Source organism: Perca fluviatilis, chromosome 9 (genome assembly GCF_010015445.1).
Source record: "Perca fluviatilis chromosome 9, GENO_Pfluv_1.0, whole genome shotgun sequence".
NCBI lineage: Eukaryota > Metazoa > Chordata > Actinopteri > Perciformes > Percidae > Perca > Perca fluviatilis.
In genome coordinates, this window is record NC_053120.1 from 12,699,291 (window position 1) to 12,719,741 (window position 20,451).

Here is a 20,451-nt window from a genome sequence, read left to right on the forward strand (position 1 = left end):
AAGAGTTCAATCATTCACCACCCAGATTACAGCTACAAATACTAATTGATTAATCCAAAGTAAAAGTAAAAATTCTTATTCCAGCTTCTTAAATGTGAATATTTTCTTGTTTCTTCACTCCTCAGTGACAGGAAACTGAATGTCGAGTGTGGACAAAACGAGACATCTTGGCCTATGGAAAACACTGATTGACTTCCACCACTTTTCACCATTTTCTGACATGTTATAGACCAAACAACTATCGACTAATTAAGTGTCAATGAATTGCGTTATCTAATACAAAGTAACTTTGTATTAGTTATCTAAGATAACTAAACCAATCTTGGTTATTTGAATCATCACTGTACTTTACTAGTATTTCAGTGACAACAGAATTAGCCCATGAAACAACTTATGATCTATCATAAAATTACAGGAGTTGTATGTGAACCTGCAGCAGTAACAACCAACATTAGGCTACTCGGCCCATTTAGTGCCTCTTATATTATCATCATGGGAATACATGAGAGAAAGGTTAACTCTCACTTCAACATCAATTACAGCAAAAGAATGCAATTTTATGGTAATTTTGCAGCCAAGGGCTTAAAAAACACAAAGGGTGAGACCACAACAAACTCTAAGTAAACTAAAAAGTAAAAACCACACTATTCTCTGTTAGATTATAACAGCGTTACTGAAGTCAAACACAATCTATAGTTACTGCATATTATGGTTACAGTCAGTGGTCAACCTGTGGTTAACATTAACAGTGGTATTATATACAGACAGTAGGGATGGCTGAAGTGAAACTGATGTTCCGAAGCTTTGCCGAGATCCCGAAGCGCAGATGTTTCGAAACACTGATCCGAAGCGCGATTCAAAACACTGATGTCACGTGACTACGGCTAAATGAAACACGGGTGTTTCTCTATCTAGTTGTACAATAGGTGAATCAACATTTCGGGCAAATCACGACTTGATACGGGTGTACAAAGGACAGACATTGTACATATTTTATAGGTGAGTTAACAGTACTTGACCCTTTTTGCAGAGAGTTTAATTGAGAGTAGGTAGTGTGATGTTATATGGGACGCATATTTCATAGTGATATGTATGTGCAAGTTATATTAGTTATATTTAGGCTTACATTTAAATTTACACATTGACTGATACACTGAGACAGACAGAGTATAGACCTACATACAGTGCAGAGATGGCAAAAGTTCACTTCCCGTACTTAAGTAGAAGTACAGATACTTGTGTTAAAAAATACTCTGGTAAAAGTAGAAGTACTGATTTAACTTCTTTACTTAAGTAAAAGTAACAAAGTACAGGCTTTGAAATGTACTTAAAGTATAAAAGTAAAAGTAGCCTTGCGAATGACAACCACTTTTTATGCAAAGCTACCTGGACCACACACGTTACTATAGTGCAAGATGAGAAACTTCAGTGGACATAAAAACCAGGCTCTTTATATGCCATTGTCTACATTTTAAATGGATGTCTGCCAAACATCACATATATGATTATTGTGACAGAGACTGGGACTCCAGCTTAATAAGATTCTGACTGAGTAGCAAGATATGAATTCAATTGTGATTCTGTGAGAATTCACAGATCCAGTTTCTCTTTTTTAATCGTCCCCTTAACATTTAAAGGAATCTACATGTATGTGTGTGTGCTCAAATATAGAAAGAAAATAAAGGATACAATATGTATTACTAAACATAGATTAATTAAGAAGTTCCCCATACTTTTAGAGTTACACAGCACATTGGCCAGGAGTCATACTTGATGCCTCCTAGCCTATCTCAAACATCTCTCTCAGATAAGGCCAGGGATGATTGGGAATGTCTTGCTGCTTGTCTGCCTAATCTCTGGGATCTCTGTTTTGTTCATTTTCAATCATGTCGCCGTCCATACTACTAGTGCTAACGTTACCACCAGTATATTCCCATCCAATTAGATTGAATTCGGTATTGATCACGTGAAAAATAATAACGGTAACTCCAGTGAAATTATTTGAAACTTGCGTAGTGACGAGATTAGGACCGTATTTAAAGCTGATGCTGGTTTCAAACTTCGCCCCCCGCCCCCCAGGTGTGTTCTGTAAAACACGGACAGAGACAACTTCTCTCTTTTGATGCTTTACAAGCAACGTGAAACCTAGCTAACAGGTGAAGAACACAAACAACTAAATCACTAGCTAACCTACTTTAACTTTGCAAGAACTATAGACCAATACAACAACAGCCTTAAATGAACTGACAACATAAGTTATACGACTTACAGTTCTCAAGGACGCACACACACCATCTCAACTGATTATCCTCCGGACAGCAGTCTCTCTTTCTTTTTTCTCACTTTTTTCTGTGTGGCGCACGCGCCCGCTCGCGGTGTGAGGCGCGTGTCCGCGCTATTCTCCGACATTACGACCTCTTGTACAAAACTAAAGTAACGAGCCAATTTTTAAAATGTAAGGAGTAGAAAGTACCGATATTCGTGTTAAAATGTAAGGAGTAAAAGTAAAAAGTCGCCACAAAAAAAATAGTAAAGTAAAGTAGAAATATCCGAAAAATCTACTTAAGTACAGTAACGAAGTATTCGTTACTTCCCATCTCTGATTATAGTATTGTATAATTTTTCTAATATGTGAAGCTTGTAAGGCTTGCAGACTCCTCACTGTGCATAATGCTATTTTGGTCATAAAAAATGAATATTAATAAAAGAAATCAAGCCACAATGTCTAATTTTTATAGATTTTCATTCAAAAATATTTATTTCTCTGCTGTGGAAGGACTTAGCCTACTTCGTGTTTTACAGATAATTTCTCCAGCCTTTGAAAAGATCCTCTCACAAGGGACACTTGTTGCTGGCATGCAAAGATATTTTTTAGCAAGGACATACAAATGAGGAAAGATTGCTCTTTCTTTCCAGTAAGTTAGGGGATCATGAGTTCTGGGCAAAAACGCATAGTTGTGGTATTTTTTCACTTCCACTGTGGCTTCAGCTGTAGCATTATGTATAATCTGGGTTTTACGGATACAATCATTAAAACGTTCCCATAAACTGTCCTGTCCTATCTATCTATCTATCTATCTATCTATCTATCTTCTATCTATCTATCTATCTATCTATCTATCTATCTATCTATCTATTAATGTGTCACTGTATGTAGGTCTATACTCTGTCTGTCTCAGTGTATCAGTCAATGTGTAAATTTAAATGTAAGCCTAAATATAACTAAACAACTTGCACTATGAATGTCACTATATCACCAAATATCCGCTATCTCAAAATCAAACTCATCTCACAAAAACCCACGAGGTCAAGGTGCGTTGACTTCACTTTTATACTGATGTGCGATGTGTGTTCCCGACCCTGTCAATCAAACGCTGATTTGGCGGACCATGCCACCTGTTGAAACACTAGTGAAACACTCCGGTGTTTCATTTAGCCGTAGTCACGTGACATCAGTGTTTTGAATCGCGCTTCGGATCAGTGTTTCGAAACATCTGCGCTTCGGGATCTCGGCAAAGCTTCGGAACATCAGTTTCACTTCAGCCATCCCTACCCACCACTAACAGACAGTGCTGTAAGTCTTTGATAGGGAAGCCGGTGCCATGCAGAAAGTCTTAATAGTTACCATAAAAAAAGTTGATGCCAATACAACAGACAAAAGAACAACACTTAGGGCATTTTAGAGTTGTCTTGGCAGAAGATTGTCACAAATGTATGAATCTGGCGCCTTTGCTACATTCAAACAGTTCGTGTAAAACATCACCTGCTTATATATATAGTTCCGGATGTCGCCTTATTGTAGAACCATCTAGAATAACGCAACAAACTGTCTGAATAAAACAATTTAAATTTGTCTTCCAAACCCTGCGATTATTTCCGTATCACCTCATAGGGTCGACTACGGTATTACATTAGTTTTAGCTGGAACTGGAAAGTTAACGTTTGTTTCTTCTGTGTCGATTTTGATTAACCCCGATTAGTTTTTGCAGAGACGGTTACCTAGCAACTGCCAGCGAGAGAGCTACGGTGTTTGGCAAAATGTCACTGCTAAGGCGGATTTGATTCAATAAAATGCATCTCGCATGCTTTCAGATTAATTTTACGGTATGGTGAAAATGTAAAAAAAATAATAGCATTTAGCCCAAATTAGCTTCCATATGTGGCTGTCGCCTGGATTCTAATAAGCTGGAGAGCGAGAGTGCTAAATTAGCTTTGCTAACAGTAACGTTAACGTTACCCACCGGGTCGATCTGTTTATTCAAAGATGTCTTCTCAAGAGTTACTTCGTCCTGCTGATGAAGAGGAGGCTTTCTACGTGCAGTGCAGAGCTGCATACCTTGCTGTGTTCAGATCTAGTTTGACGTATATAACTTCGAAACAGCAGCTATGTCGTGGTAAGATAACGTTAACTTAAAACTATTAACGCTAGCTAACTAACTAGCTAGCTAGCATATAGCTAACGTTAAATACATAGTTAACATTAGCTCAGTAGTCAGCTGTTTGCATGCCACGTTTACTTGCTATACGTTTACGTTACGTTTGCCAATTTAATAGAGGTTTCATAGTCGTATTATTTCTATAGCATATGATGTTAGCTCTGGTTAGTAGATATATATAATGTCATCTGGAAACAATCCTCCTCAAAGAGTGTATGATGACTCCTTGGATGAGTCAAGAGGATGTTTACTATGTCAGAAAAACTATAAAAACAGAAAAACAAACAGTCTACAGTTACTACTCTGCTGCTTGTAGTTTCAATGCTCTTTCCCATCTATCCCATTCAGCTCTCCAGCAGGCTGGTAGAAATCCAACCAATGCAACTCTCAATAAATACTGGACCCAGAGAACATCCAAACTGAACTTTGATGACTTCTGTGAGATTCTTAAAAATGAGAAGAGAACTGAGGAAACAGAGCTGATGAGAGCCTTCAAAAAGATAGATGTGAACAGCGATGGCTACATTTCACACAGTGAACTGGAGAAGGCCCTCACCACTGTGAGTAGCCCTTCAATAGGTTCAATTGTTAATTTTGAGTGAATTAAGTTATGCTGTACAATTAGCCAACTGCTTCCTCAGCAACAGGAGACCCATTACAGTTGTATTACAGTATGTCTGCCTAAACAGATTAAAATCACTGATCGGCTCATGCTAAAACATAGATGAAATATGTTTTGTTCTGGTGTTTTTACTGCTGAAGAAAATGTGTTTAATCTTCCAGAAAGGAGAGAAAATGACCACCGAAGAGGTGAATGCTATTTTCTCATTGGCTGACATCAACAAAGATGGAAAACTGGACTATGCAGAAGTAAGTTTGGATAGTGACTTCTGCTGTCTGTACCACAATTGTCAGGTTATCTTATCTTTCCAAGCCTGTTAAAAAAGTGTATTTTAAATACATTTGTCCCATCTTTGTGTGTCAGATATTTAAACATTTTATCTGATTGATCAGCTTGAGATAATCAATACACCAGTGTAGCCTTAGAACAAAGGCTGCAACATGCTGCTGATGGGCTACAACAAGCAGTCAGGAGAAAAACTTTTGCACAACAGTAAAGGATAAAAATAACTTTTCTAAAAGTAATATTCTCGAACATTTTCATTTAAATAAATGTCTGTTTAGTCACTGTCTTTCGCTGAACCATGTAACACAATGGTTATGGAGTCTATGGCCCACTGATGAAAGCCCTTGCATTTACAGTATTATAAACTGGGTTCCCGGGAAAAATCCCATCACCCAGCAGTGATTGGTCTGCAAGGAAGGATAGGCGGAGCTAACACACCTGCTCTTCAACTTTCTTGTGTGTGAAGCGGTGTACTGTTTTTTCCGGTCTCTGCTAGCGTTGTGAGTAAACGGTTACTATGGCCGAAGAAACAAAGAAAAGAGCGATGACTTCAGACGATGAGACTTCACAAGACAAGTGAAAGTGAGATCCAAAAACCCACCTGCAATTACCGCTTATAGCCATAGGTGACGCCAAAGAGAATGAAATGGAGATGTTCAAGATAAAAACGTATTTGTTCAAAACAGTTTTCTTTAAAGTTGAATTGACTTCACATAAAATATAGAAGAATAAGTGATGCAAAGTGGCACAGCAAATTGAATAGCGCAAAAGAAAACAACAGTTTAGCCCTCCTATGATTTGCTCCAATATTATCTTTATTTGTTGTCAGAGCTGTATAGTAACGAAGTAGAACTACTTCACTACTGTACTTAAGTACTAAAAGGCTGTATCTGTACTCTACTGGAGTATTTTTCTCCTACTTCCACTTTTACTTGAGTACATATTTCGATGAGTTTAATACTTTTACTCCAATAAATTTTTTATGTGCTGCATCGTTACTCGTTACTGTTGTGAATTCCTCACGCTACGGAGACTGTGTAGGTTACAGTGTGTGTAGTTACGGCTACGTTAGTTACGTACGATAATTAGTTATTAAAACAGTTGCCCGTTCAGAAGTCCGAGACGATGTATGTTTGTATTCTTTATATTTACCTATTGTTGCAGCAGAGTAATCTATTCCTGAGTTGTTTCAGTCTGCAGTGAGTACTGAATGTTAACCATTTGACCCTGTGATGTGAAGCTGCTAGTTTATTTGTATTTTGCTAGCTTGCTAACTTTCCACTACATCAAACATTTTATTTCAGTATTTGTTAATAAGTGATTAATAACCCACTGTTATATCAGATAATAGTAGTTATAACAGCTGTGACATTAATGTACCCTTTTGGGTTTATTTCAGATACTTCCTTCATATCCAGCAATGTACAGCTTGTGTCTTGTGTCTTAATACCAAGTAAAAAGTTGAACTCCAACTATATGATATTCAAAATTTGACTGCTTTCTTTAATAACTACATAACACTATACTTGTACTTTTACTTTTAGTACTTGAGTAGTCAATTTTAAAATAAACTACTTGCAATACTTAAGTACAAAAAATGTTGAATACTTTAGTACTTCCACTTAAGTGTGGTGCTTAAAGAGCACTTGTACTTTTACTCAAGTATGGGTCTCTAGTACTTTATACACCTCTGCTTGTTGTCAGGTTTACCTCCATCCAAGATATAAGTATCTCTGACCTTCTCCCTTGCCTCAAAACATCCTCATGTAACATGTTCTCACTGCTGGTTTCCTCTTGCTGTCAGTTCTGCAGATTGCTTGTGTCTACAGCAGAGCAGTGTCAGATGGCTGCTTTGGAGAGGCTCGAGGCTAACGCCAAGCTGAAGAGACAGAACTTTGGCAGTCAGTCATACAGCCCTCCGAAGAGCTCAGTGTCATCGGCATCAGCAGCAGCAGCACAAGCGGCAGCGACTCTCTCTCAGCCTCCAGAATCAGACACCACACTCAAGAAAGGTACAACATGTGACTTCCCAGAATAATCTAGCATACAAGTGACTGCCACTGAATTTTAGCAGTCAAGTAAGAAATGTATGTTTTTGTTTGCAATTTTTATTGAAAGTTATATACATGAAGAGCAATTTCACAAGAACAAATGTTTATCCCTTTCTCTCTCAGTTTGCCTTTCACTGCTATAGTCAGTGTCTCTATATACTGTGTATTGACAAAATATATGGACCAGACCTTTTTGCACGGAATATTTTATTGGTGTATGACTGCAGAACATAATGGCAATGTGTGCGGCACAATCTACAGGTCCACAGTGGCAGCCAATGGTGACTGCACATCATGTATACTTCAGATTCCAATTTATAGTTACACAACCCAAACACACTGCTTGCCCCAATACGCCTCACCGATTAGTTTTGATGAATAAATAATAGCTCTGTTATTGATCCATTTTTCACTCCCCCCTGTGACAAATCACCTCATTAAGACAGTCCATACATCATAATAGCCACACAATTAGGGCAGCTTGTTTGGAGGGAGAGGACTCTAAAGCGTTGTGATTTGGATAATCACTTCTGCCATTAAGCGATTGATAAAAGCTCCATCTACGCTGATGAAAAATGCTGCCTTTCAACAATGGCTTTGGAGTTGGCGCTCTTGCCAAAAATATGTTTTCATAGCTTAAACAAACAAGGATTGGCATCAAGTCCAGCTTCACCCTTCTGCAACCACAGATAATGAACAGACAGCTTTTTTCTTCTGTAAAAGACAGCACATTCAGCCAGTTGAAAGTGGATGTAAAAAAAATCTACTTTTTGCACTTTAAAACCAGCATTGAGGTAAGAGAAGAACAGAGATTCTGGATGAGCGAGCCAAGGAGAGGCCCACGGTGGGAAGACAGATGGGGTTGATTTAAGTGGTCAGTCCATGTTCATGTTATTGATTCGGAGGATTCTACCACTTCCCACTGGGGAGATGATGAGGGATTAGACGGTGGTCGAGAGGAGGGCCCAGTCGACCACCACTGCAAAAACAAATGAGCTCCCACATAGTTGTCGGGATTATCACATTATTGTGCCTCTCCCACGTATTGATTTATACCCACTACATTTTAACAAGGCTCTTATACGAGATGCGACGTGATCGCACATGTTGAATGGGTTATTCTTGGAGCTCAGAAACACTTTTGACTGCTCATTTGGGCCTCCATCTGTCAGTATAAACCTGTAATACACTGAGAAATGTGTTATAACTGTATGGGAGATGGGTCATTTTGGCTAATTGTTTTACAAATAATTGATGAGATACCGATTAATTATCAGGTATGACCATATCAGCTGTTATGTGTCTAACATGTTTTTGCAAACAGTCAGACTAATTGAGGAACTGTCGTGGTGTTTCTCTGATAATTGGTCTGTTTAGTTAAATTCATGCAGTTTTCCAGCAGCAGGAAACCATGAGTGCTAAAACAATACTGGCTATAAACTCACATTCAGTATAAACTTACACTGAAGCTTTTGTAAAGCCAGGTTTCAGTGCATCGATGTCCACATTTACAGAACAGCTACAAGTTGGTCCTCTAGATTAAAATACTGCCATCGATACAAAATAGATCCATCACAAATACCATGACAGTGGGTCTATTTGTTTCTCTGCTTCGGTAATTTGCTTGTAAGCCTGTCACATTATTTCGCATCTCGATGTCCCAGGCTTGGAAACAATCAGACCCCTCATTAGTGAATTTATATCTTCTGGCTTCAATTAGAGTTCAAGGGAAAGAGTTGTGCAAGATAATGGATTTGAGAGGGTGCTGTTATGCCATGTGTGATTTGAAAGCCCTCCATAATTAATTAAAAGGTAGTTGATCTTGAGATCACACAGAACCCAAAGGCAAAGTAGCCATCGTCACTTGAATTTGGGATCGAGCGTCTGAGAAGACAGATTACAGTGTCAATTATGTTATGCATCTCATCTCTCTTTTAAAAGTGTGTTTACTGTTTGGAGACAGGAGGTCTGTACTTAATCAATTGAGCATTCTGTTTTCTAATAACTTTGGATGTATTTTTAGCAAAAGTGTTGTTGTGTTTATCCATGTGAGTTTTAATGTCTGATGTGTGTTTCTCAGAGAGCCGATCATCCTCCCGTCCTTCTTCCGCTCGCAGTAGACGGTCGTCCCTGTCAAACTCAGTCACAATGACATCCAGCAGTACTAAGGGCAGCAAAATCCCAGAGCCTTCAGGCTTACAGGTAACCCCCTCTATAATCATAATGACTTTAGAGCTGCAACTAATGAATATCTTCATTATCGATTAATCCGTCAATTATTTTTCCCATTAATCGATTAATCATTTAGTCTATGAAATGTCAAAAATATAGCAAAAAATGTTCTGAGAGCCCATGTTTTTTTTTTTTATATCTGAGCTCACGTTTTTTACTCACCCATGAAAGACCAAGTTTGAGAACAACTTTCTCATACTAAACAAAGTAATAACATGAACAGAGTTTTAAAATCATAACTCACTTATTAGTCCCAGTTTAGTTCTTGTTTACTAATGTTAATACACATGCTTGATGATATTGAATTGAATACAATAATTTATAGTAAAAACTCATCCAATAAATAATTCCTAGTATATGCTTATTAACTTCTAAGCAACATGCTATGTTTTGAATCTAAAAAATGAACTGTTTGAACTGACAAAACCTGGAAATCTTAGTATGTGGGCTTCAGTAAGAGACTCCATGATAGCAAGGACCTTGGAGCCCCACTTCTCTCCCAGTGTCACTGTTACCCAGTGTTTTTGATGGGCGAATTTAGCCCAGGGTGGATAGATATACACTGTATTGATCTCACACTCTTTGTTTTCACTCTTTTTGGTTTAACCTCGGCTGGTTTGCTTTACAGCAAGAAAAATAAATAAATAAATAGAAATAACAGCTCCCTGCTTCATCTCTAAGGCCCAAGCACTAGGTTGAGATTGGAAAGGGCCAGACATCATCGAAGGAAAAGAATGTGTGTCCAGAGACTACCTCCGAGGGAAGTCCTGCTCGCTATATTGGCTGCTATATTGCCACAGGCTGATAATTGGGTGGGTGGAAGGCAGGCTGTGTTTTTGTAGCGGTGTGAGTGTGTGTGTGTGTGTGTGTGTGTGTGTGTGTGTGTGTGTGTGTGTGTGTGTGTGTGTGTGTGTGTGTGTGTGTGTGTGTGTGTGTGTGTGTGTGTGTGTGTGTGTGTGTGTGTGTGTGCCTTGTGTGATACAAGTGTGTCGTCATGATTACAAACATTACTAGTAAAGGATATTATTTATTCGTAGGATTTGTTTTTATGTATGGGTTACAATTATAAGATAAGGTAAAGGTCATGGTTTAAATGTGTGTGTGTTTGTGTGTGTGTGATTGTGTTTGTGGCTGGTTTGTTGTCCTGCGACCCTCTGTGTCGCAGTAAATCAAACCCATGGCCGGAGCTGGCGACAGCGCCTGTATTAGTCTGCAGGCTGACCCTCTCTCCATGGGGGCATTAATTCTGATGTCTTTAAGCAGTTGATGGGTGCCTATGGCAATTTCCCTCATTTAATATTGTCTGGACAAACCACTGAAGTGTTATGGTTTGATCTTTTATGCCTCTCACCGCCCAAGATAAATGCTTTGAGAAAATGGCTTTTCTCTAAAAGAGTGACATGCTCCGTCTTTATGGTACTTTCTTTGTTTAACTTGGTGATTTATTTGTCCACTAAAAGGATATATAGCCTATTCCAGTGTCGCTCGGCCCTCAGTGTCCTCTTACTGTGTGTCCACACCAACTGTGTTTTCATTTAATGTGTCTCCAATGAGTGGAAGGAAAACTTCTTGATGTTCCTGTTCAATTTCAAATTATTACCTCATTTCGGTTGTGCTGCCAGACCAAGGAACAACAGGATTTCAAAATGAGAGAAATATTAGGATTCATAAATATTGCCAAAGTAGCCTCCTGGTAGCTTTGAATGACCGCTGGCCCAAGATTGAAAAGGCTGTATTTATCAAAGTTAAATGGACTCCAATTTGCCATATCAGGTCCTAGAGGGAGATTTACCTCAGCCTTAAGCAGAAACACAGTGTGACACTTCTGCCCTCCTCTGGATCAGCAGGTGTATAACCCGTGTTTACATGCTGCTGAGCTGACATAAACTGGGTAATAATGAACATGCCCTCTGAAGGTTGGAGTGGTAATTATCACAGCGGCAGTTTCTGTTAATCAAGTGAGCAACCTCACTGTTATGATTGACTGTTTAATTCACTTTTTCTTATGCCAAAATGTACTTCGCTGTCACAAGATCAATCCCCCTTTTAATAGAAACTGCAAATTAGTTTTGGTTTCTGTTGAATGAATAAATGCATTTTGTTGTCAAGCAGCAAAACAGTTTGTTGGGATTGTGTCAGGATCTAATCAGAGACAACACATAACAAAATAAATTAGGCTACACACGCTAACATGATATACTGTACAGTATGTACGATACTTCAAAGGGCTTAAAATAGCAAACAGCTGGGTCTTGGTCTGATAAAGATTAGAAAGCATTATTTTCCTGCGTTATTTGCCCCACTATATCAGTTTGTATGAATGTGGTGGGACTGTCGTTAAGCAGAAATGTTATCCATTTTTCTAGGAGTGGCATCACAGTTATATGAAGGGCTGTTTCTTCTTGGAGGATGATGGGAGTATCGGCTCTCTACAGTACCAGCTCCACGTCCCCCAGACAACTAACGTCTACCTAACCATTCAACCACTCAGCTTCAGCCACGGACCCGGTACTGGCACTGGTTTATATTACACATAAACAGAAATCATAATAATTGGTTAAAAGGTGATTACCCCATTGGCCGTTGGGTTATATTTTTGCTTGTTCCCCTGATAAGGGAGGTCCAAAATTAATGTCAGGAACAGGACAGCACCTCAGGAGCTGGTAGGAATTCTGGATTTGGTCCCATTTTTCCCATATTTAAATTGTTTTCCTGGACTGCTTTCTGCACAATTGCTTCACCACTGTTTTTTGGTCACATACAGGGTGGTTGCACAGTTTTAATTATGCTTTTTGTGACATTGTAACATGAATAAAGTATCGCCCCAGTAATTTTTAGATTATGAATTATAAACAAAAAGACCACACATTTCTTTCACATTATGTGGCAGCAGGTCAGATTTTGTAGGAAATGTGCTCGATAGTGTGCCAGCTCAGTGCGCTATAATTGGGGACAAACAACCAGAATAGGGTGCTGTTCAGTTCATAGAATTAGAGCATGCAATAGCCGATAGTGGTGTAGGTGGTGGAGATGTGTACAGCCAATCAGAAGCCTGTATATGTTAAACTTATATTCCAGGTTTGTATATGGTAATTTAGCATTGAATATATGGTTTTGTTTTTGTTTGTTGTGTTATATTGTATTCTATACAAAAGCCTGGCATCTTGTGTTATCATGTGTTATTTTTCAGACAAGCCTTCTTCATGGATGACAGTGGACACAGCTCTTTTTGTCATGTCAGCTGGTGAAATCAGAGAGGAATCAACTTTAGTGTGTTTCACTGAGTCGAAAGACAAAGAAGTATGTTTGTGTGTGTTGAGAGATGTACATGTACTAGAACATTTGCTCATATTGACATTTCAATTTGGATCATTCCCATATATGCTTAATTTATCAGTTTATGTGTTGATATGAAACAATTTTACATCAAATATTACCCCTGAATGAAATATTTGTAGGTCCACTGGCATTCTGCCAGGCCAAAGGTAGTAGACATTTCTGATACTATGGAGTTGAAACTTGATTGTGCTACATTCCAGGACACACTCAGTGTTTTTAACTTAACTTTGCTACTCCTTTGTTCCCACAGAAGTATGTTTGGAAAGGAGAATTGCATGCTGGGACTTACTACCTGCTTCCCTTTACCAGTGGCTGCAAACTAAAGAAAAGGAGCAAAAAGAGCCTTTCTAATAAACCGTTAGAGCTCATCTACAGGACTGACACTGGAGAACTAGACCTCACCAGGGAGCTCAGGTGTGTGTGAGTGAGTGTGTGCTAATGCATGTTTGTGTGCTATAGATAGAAAAGAAACCACATAGCGAAGTTTTATCAAAGGTCACCAGCTTTGGCTAATGTCCAACAATTGAGATTGTTTATTCATGTATAAAGTATTTATGTCATCAGGTTTTCAGCATGGTAAAAGACAGTTTAGTCTGTGATTTAAAGCATCCCAAGTCTGGACTGCTTTGCTAGCTCCGTTGCCACCACAGCAGTTGAGTGGATGGATACATGAGTGGAAAGATGGGACGGTGAATGAATATAGGCAGTCTGGGTTTAAGTCCTTCATGACATGTCTCTGTGTTGCTTCTTTTGCGCCACAGGGAGGTGCTGTCTGACATCTTTGAGGTGATAGACCTGGATGGGAATGGCTTGCTCAGTCTAGAGGAGTACAATTTATTTGAGCTAAGGACCAGTGGAGAGAAATGCGACAAGGATGCTTGGGCTGTCTGCAAAGGTAATCATTTTCATTATTGCACTGATACACAGGATTTCCAGTAAAAAAATACTGTAAGGGGGAGGGGTCCATTATGGCTCTCAGTATTGTTGTTGGGCTTGCAGAGAACTTTGATATGAGAAAGAACCAGCTAACAAAGCAGGGTTTCATGGAGCTGAACTTAATGGAGGCCACGGAGAAAGATGGAGACCCTGCAGACCTGTGGGTCACCCTGGAAGCCATGGGCTACAACCGAATGCTGGAGCTGGTAGAGGTAAGTTTACACATCTGCTCTCGCTTAAAACAATCACATCAATCAACAATCAAGTTTTGATACAACATGTTGTAGTCCTAACATGCCGTAATTTAGGGCTTAGATTTGACACTTATATAAGAAAATACATTTCAACCTTCAATAAACCGGTAACATAACATAACTACCTTTCCATGATCAAAGCCAGTACAAATGCTTAAAATCCAGAATAAACACACTGATTCTAATGTACACACACATACAGTGAGAAACACTCCCAGGCTTTCAAAATCTCACTAGAATCATACTAACTAAATGAATTCCCTCCTCTACCTCCCACTCTGTCAGGCTTGTCCATTCCAGATAGATGTGCACTGTGAAGGCACTCAGCCATCCATCCAGCCACTCAGTATGGACTCAGGGCCCAAACTTCTGATCCAGGCCCTCCAGAAGTCCATCACAGCCAGGACAGGGGCCAAAGCACTGAGGGGACAAGACAACGTCTTCATCTACACCTACCGAGGAGAACACAGGATCTCCTCCCTCATAGCCAACAAGGTAGACAACAAACTTTGTGTTTATCTGATTGTGCAGGTAGAGTTTACTTCTGAAGTTTAGATATCCAAAATGTGACACAAGGACATTCAGTGTCATAGATGTGAAGCTGCCTACACAGTTTTAGCAGAATTGCAAAGAGGCAAGTGAATGTTCATGTTTCAGTGTGATTGTCTAATTGCCATAAATTGTAATGGCCACTAGGGGGATTATAGTCCAACTTTGAATAAGTGTGAATAAGTTATTTTATAAATTCATGAGGCGCTATTCATCAAAAAAGTGGAAAAAGGGCATTTGTCACTCTGTCCAGTGTATGAGTGTATGGTTGCAGAGACCATTCCCCCTGTTTGTAATTGATATGCAGCCATCGTATTGATTCTCATAGCAACAGGAGCTACTCAGAAAGAATGACCTGGTGATACAGCGGAACTACTGAACAGGGGGAATGGTTACATTCGTATGCAGTTTACCTAGTCTTCGTGGGAGTGTCGATTTGTCATTTGTTTTGTTTTATATTTACTCATTGCCTTACTACGGTGGCCGGGAAGTGCAATGCAACATTACAAAGAATGAAACACTTTTACAAAGCTCAAGACAAATTTACATTTTGGAAAACAAATTTACATTTTAGAAAACAAATTAACATTTTGGAAAACAAAATAACATTTTAGAAAACAAATTTACATTTTGGAAAACAAAATAACATTTTAGAAAACAAATTTACATTTCGGAAAACAAAATTACATTTTAGAAAACAAATTTACATTTTAGAAAACAAATTTACATTTTAGAAAACAAATTTACATTTTGGAAAACAAAATAACATTTTAGAAAACAAATTTACATTTCGGAAAACAAAATTACATTTTAGAAAACAAATTTACATTTTAGAAAACAAATTTACATTTTGGAAAACAAAATAACATTTTAGAAAACAAATTTACATTTCGGAAAACAAAATTACATTTTAGAAAACAAATTTACATTTTAGAAAACAAATTTACATTTTAGAAAACAAATTTACATTTTGGAAAACAAAATAACATTTTAGAAAACAAATTTACATTTTAGAAAACAAATTAACAAGATGTACAAAACACTTTTACAAGTCCCGAAACAAATTTACAAAATGACAGATTCTTCACGGAAAGGGAAATGTACCACATACCGGAAGTGATGAGGTGTTGCGGGTGTTGCTGGTGAGCCGCACAATTTGTGTTGTTGAGTATATGGCGTGAATGAAGTTTATGGTGACTTTACGTGTGGTCGGTGTTTGGAGTTTTTATATGACGCGACCTGACAGAAACATTGGGAAAAACGGGGAACGTATCGACAGCCGCGGCCGGATCGAAGCTACAGCGGGGGCAGCTGAGATCGTCTGCAGCTGCAGGACCTGGAGCTCACTGCCCATTCCTGGGAGCCAAAACGACACCACGCAGCTGGAGACCCAGGCCGTATTGCTGGGCCCGCTGGAGGGAAGGGAAGCCCGGCAGAATCAGATCCAGGACTGAGCGGAGCGGACTGTCACAACCTGCTGAAGTTTAAATCACAGGTTTCCTTAAAGGGAGTCTGGGCGGGATCTCGGACTGTGGATGACGAAACATGACTTTAAGTCTGCGTTAAATGAATAACTACATGCAGAAATAAATGAATCATTAGTGGGGGAGTGAGCCTGGACATTTCAGTCTGTTTAAACTTCACTTTGAAGCAGAACCTCTTAGTTCAGAAGGGTGAAGTTTCCGTTTGTACTACATATCTGTGAACTGATTATAATAAATATTCTTTGTATTAACACCTTAATTAGTCTCTTTGTCTTTTTGTTTAAAAAAACTACAACATCGCATGAGAGTTTGACGATTTATAGTGATTTTATTTCCGTTAGACCTTTGCCTACATTGACGCTGATGCATTAAAGACGGCCCATAGACAGTATATAAGGGAGTGCCTCCCCTGTTCCAAGATGGCGGCTCTATTGACGCATTCGATCCATAACTGCCGTAGTCAAGGCGACATGTATACAACACCTCATCACCTTCCGTATGTGGTACATTCCCTTTCCGTGAAGAATCTGTCATTTGTAAATTTGTTTCAGGACTGGTAAAAGTGTTTTGCATCTTGTTAATTTGTTTTCTAAAATGTAAATTTGTTTTCCAAAATGTAAATTTGTTTTCCAAAATGTAAATTTGTTTTCCAAAATGTAAATTTGTTTTCTAAAATGTAAATTTGTTTTCCAAAATGTAAATTTATTTTCTAAAATGTAAATTTGTTTTCCAAAATGTAAATTTGTTTTCCAAAATGTAAATTTGTTTTCTAAAATGTAAATTTGTTTTCCAAAATGTAAATTTGTTTTCTAAAATGTAAATTTGTTTTCCAAAATGTAAATTTGTTTTCCAAAATGTAAATTTGTCTCAAGCTTTGTAAAAGTGTTTCATTCTTTGTAATGTTGCATTGCACTTCCCGGCCACCGTACCTTACACTTCAACTACATTGCTGCTAGCAACTTTGAGGGTACATGAGTGGGGAGTCGAACTGTCTTGTAAACACATTCAGTACCCTCATAATCTACAGTTGTGTCCAGACCATAGACTGTATATAACTAGGTCCAGACATAGCAATAGCACATGGAGATGTATTTTTTTTGTTAGATAAGCATAAGGTTATCTGTTCATCTTTAGTTTTATATTGATAAAGCACATACAGTACACTATTTCTTTTTCAGTATCAGTAAAAATAAAAATATGGTGTTTTTTTAGACTATTTAGTCATGATTATGTATCTACAGGTTTTTTTAGCTGCCAACATCTGCAAATTCTGTGATTTTAAGTGAAGAAAGCTGATCAGGGGAGTGACCAATACCCTTTGTGTTGCAGTCCAACCAGAAAGTGACTGTCCATGTAAACAATGAGCAGAGCAGGAACTGCTGCAGCAGCAGAGGCATGAGTGTGTTTGCTGTTGAGGTGCCAGCCAGGACTAAGATGGTACGAAGTCTTAATTATTATAACAAGAAAAAAATCATCACTTTGAAAATGTTCCATTATACGACCTACAAATGTGCAATTAAATTGTTAATTCTGAATAAGAAAACACTTTTATTATCATTGACATGATGGGACAATGTAAAGAAATAAGTATACGGTGTACTGGAAACTTACTTATACAAAGATCCTGTCTTCTAGGTCTGCCAACACATCCTGCCCATCAATGAGAGACAAGATTGGACCTACAACTGTGTGGAGACCATACTACCCTGCTAGTAAAACTGTACTCCTGTCACTCACCTATGCTAATGATACAGATAAGCGATGGCCGGAAATGATTCATAAACCAGTGGTTTCCAATAGGATACAAAACAAATAGAAACTGTTCTATATCCACTGGCAATGTGAAAACTGTGTGACTGGTTATTTGTTTATCTGTTATTTTACTGTAACTAAGAATGTCCAAAAGGAACACTGCATAATCATTTTAACTTTTAGAAGCCCCATGTTCAAGGCTTACCTGTGAGTTTTATAATATGTCAGACATCAGGAGCTGAGACCTTCTGCCTGCTTGTGGTAAGAACTGTGTTTCAGAAGCTCTGTGACTTGATGCATCAGAGGTGTTAACTATTAACGGCAGCGAGAGACGGTCACTGTAGTGATAAAGTACAGCTGAAAATGGTTGTTACTGTTTTGCATGTGTGACATGTTTCCAAACATTTCAAAATTCCTTTTACAATAATTAACATTTTAAATGTATGAAGTGCAAAGATCAAGGATTTTTTTGCCAACATGTCACTTTTATTCATAATTCATCCTTTAAATGATAGTGTCATGGTGAATTGACAGTAGATTTAATAATTTTCAAAAAAAGAAAGAATCTCTGAAGAAGTCTACTCGTGTCTGTTACTTTATGTAATGTCAATATATATTTTGTCGTAGCAATTTAATTATAAATTATATTCATATTCATTAAATACAACTTTGGTTCTCCAACAACATCCTACAATCACGACTAAATAAAAGAGATTTTTTTTTTTAAGCTGCTTTTCATGTCATGGTATACAGTCATGTAATTGTAGAGGCCAAAACAAACATTTTCATTTTCTTGTGTTTTTATATATTTTACTCTGAAAAACACTGAATCACTTTCTTTGTGTAGATGTAAATATTATTATTATAAATAAATAAATATTCCTATTACAAATTTTTCCTTAACTGATATCTCTTTGGTTCACACTTATAAATTCAGCCCTTCATTATGCACCACATTATGCAAACAACATCTTGTTTCAACAGGAAATGCATAAAAATAAAGGCAGATGCTCTACAAATGGTGTTTCACTGTGACTGTAAATGTCCCATATTGTAATGAGGGAGATTTTCTATTCAGCATTGCCTTCCCTGGAATGTGAGAATCAATGTTTCCTCAGACATTTATGTGACCTATAACAGTTGTTTCAATAGTATTTTATGAAGGTGATTTGAGGAACAGCCAATAGCTGGATCTAACATGTAGTTACTGCACATTGAAATATGTAAATGCTGTAAAAAAAATAATGGTTATGTAACCTGGATGTCTTAATCACCAAATCAATGCTTACTGAATATTCTTTCAGTCTGTTTCAGCCTGAATGTTACCATGCAGCTATTGGTCACCACTCTCCATACTGTTAATACAGTATGGGGCTCTAGGGATTTTGGTTTGGCAATGAAATGCATTCCTTTGCATTGCGCTCAGGTCTAAACTTTATTTGCCCTTGGCCTTTCCAGTTGAGAGCAGTCCTGACCTTCTATTTATATCTCCCAAGCCATTATTTGCCCTTTGACTTTCTCTGCTGAAACAGTAGAGCAAGCTCACTAAATGTCACATGGCATGTGAGATGTATTTAATACTGAGCCCGTCTGCTCGTCCTTTCCCAACACATTGGTTTAGAAACACTTGACTGCTCAGGGCAGTCTGGGTTCAGGGGTTGTGAGCCAATTTATCATTCCTTATTAAAAATCATTAAGTAGTGTGTTTTAAGAAAATACAACTTTATTTTCCATGCTATAATTTTGTTTTAGAACTTTTAAGTCACTATAATTTCAGTAACATGATTTCTTCAAAGATTAAAATAATAGTGTAATAAAACGGATTTGCCAACAAATCAAGAGTGGCCAAAAAATGGCAACAGGTATAGATATTAATAGAATTGAGCTTGCATTTACTCTGCTTCTGGTATGTGCTTTGCATGTGTTGTGCTCTTAAGGCTATTGAGAAATACAAATATATGCATATACATACTACAGCTACATCCTAGTTAAAGAGCAACCACCACACACACATACACACGCCCCTCTGTCATGATGGCAGGTCTGACTTTGTCCTGCTTAAGATGATCAAACACACTGTGATGCAACTGGCAAACAACAGTGGCCTGAAGTGCGCTACAGTATTTCACAATATTCTCCCTGTGAAATTCAGTTGTGAATAAAGAGTTTGAAACTTGGGAGGACTCTCCACTTGCATCTGCAGTTTAAAACATACACTTGATGGTGGGCATTTTACAGGCTGATTCCAGTAATTTTGTTTGAATTTTAGCCCTTTTGACCTTAGTATTTCTAAAATCCTTGCTACAGGCCTGTGCACCATTGGTTACCATGCTGCATTTAAATAAATTGTTATTTATTTTAAATACATAAATAACTACCAGAAACTACAATTATCTTCTGTCACACATTCATCAGAATCAGAATAATTTTTAATGGCCAAGTAAGTGTTAACACAAGAAAGTGGACTCAGCTTTTTGTTGCTCTTAAAGTATATAGACATTCAGCTTCAAA

At 38.0% G+C, this 20,451-nt stretch overlaps 1 protein-coding gene across 1 annotated transcript; it reads left to right on the top strand.

Annotated features, from left to right (window-relative positions):
• The first annotated feature begins 3,853 nt into the window (after positions 1-3,853).
• On the top strand, positions 3,854-18,395 carry efcab7 (EF-hand calcium binding domain 7). Its single transcript, XM_039811307.1, has 13 exons — positions 3,854-4,394; positions 4,785-4,996; positions 5,220-5,306; positions 7,148-7,355; positions 9,475-9,596; positions 11,993-12,134; positions 12,817-12,926; positions 13,216-13,379; positions 13,727-13,860; positions 13,965-14,113; positions 14,441-14,650; positions 17,518-17,625; positions 17,824-18,395. Exons 1-13 carry the CDS (start codon positions 4,265-4,267, stop codon positions 17,899-17,901), a joined length of 1,854 nt encoding a protein of 617 aa, XP_039667241.1. The 5' UTR covers positions 3,854-4,264; the 3' UTR covers positions 17,902-18,395.
• The last annotated feature ends 2,056 nt before the right edge of the window (positions 18,396-20,451 follow it).

What these genes read in the sequence shown, in the direction of transcription:
- efcab7 (XM_039811307.1), top strand. Translation starts at nt 4,265, where the DNA reads ATGTCTTCTCAAGAGTTACTTCGTCCTGCTGATGAAGAGGAGGCTTTC. An exon ending in CAGAGCCTTCAGGCTTACAG is followed by an intron (nt 9,597 to 11,992) that starts GTAACCCCCTCT and finishes CCATTTTTCTAG; the next exon opens with GAGTGGCATCACAGTTATAT. An exon ending in GACCTCACCAGGGAGCTCAG is followed by an intron (nt 13,380 to 13,726) that starts GTGTGTGTGAGT and finishes TTTGCGCCACAG; the next exon opens with GGAGGTGCTGTCTGACATCT.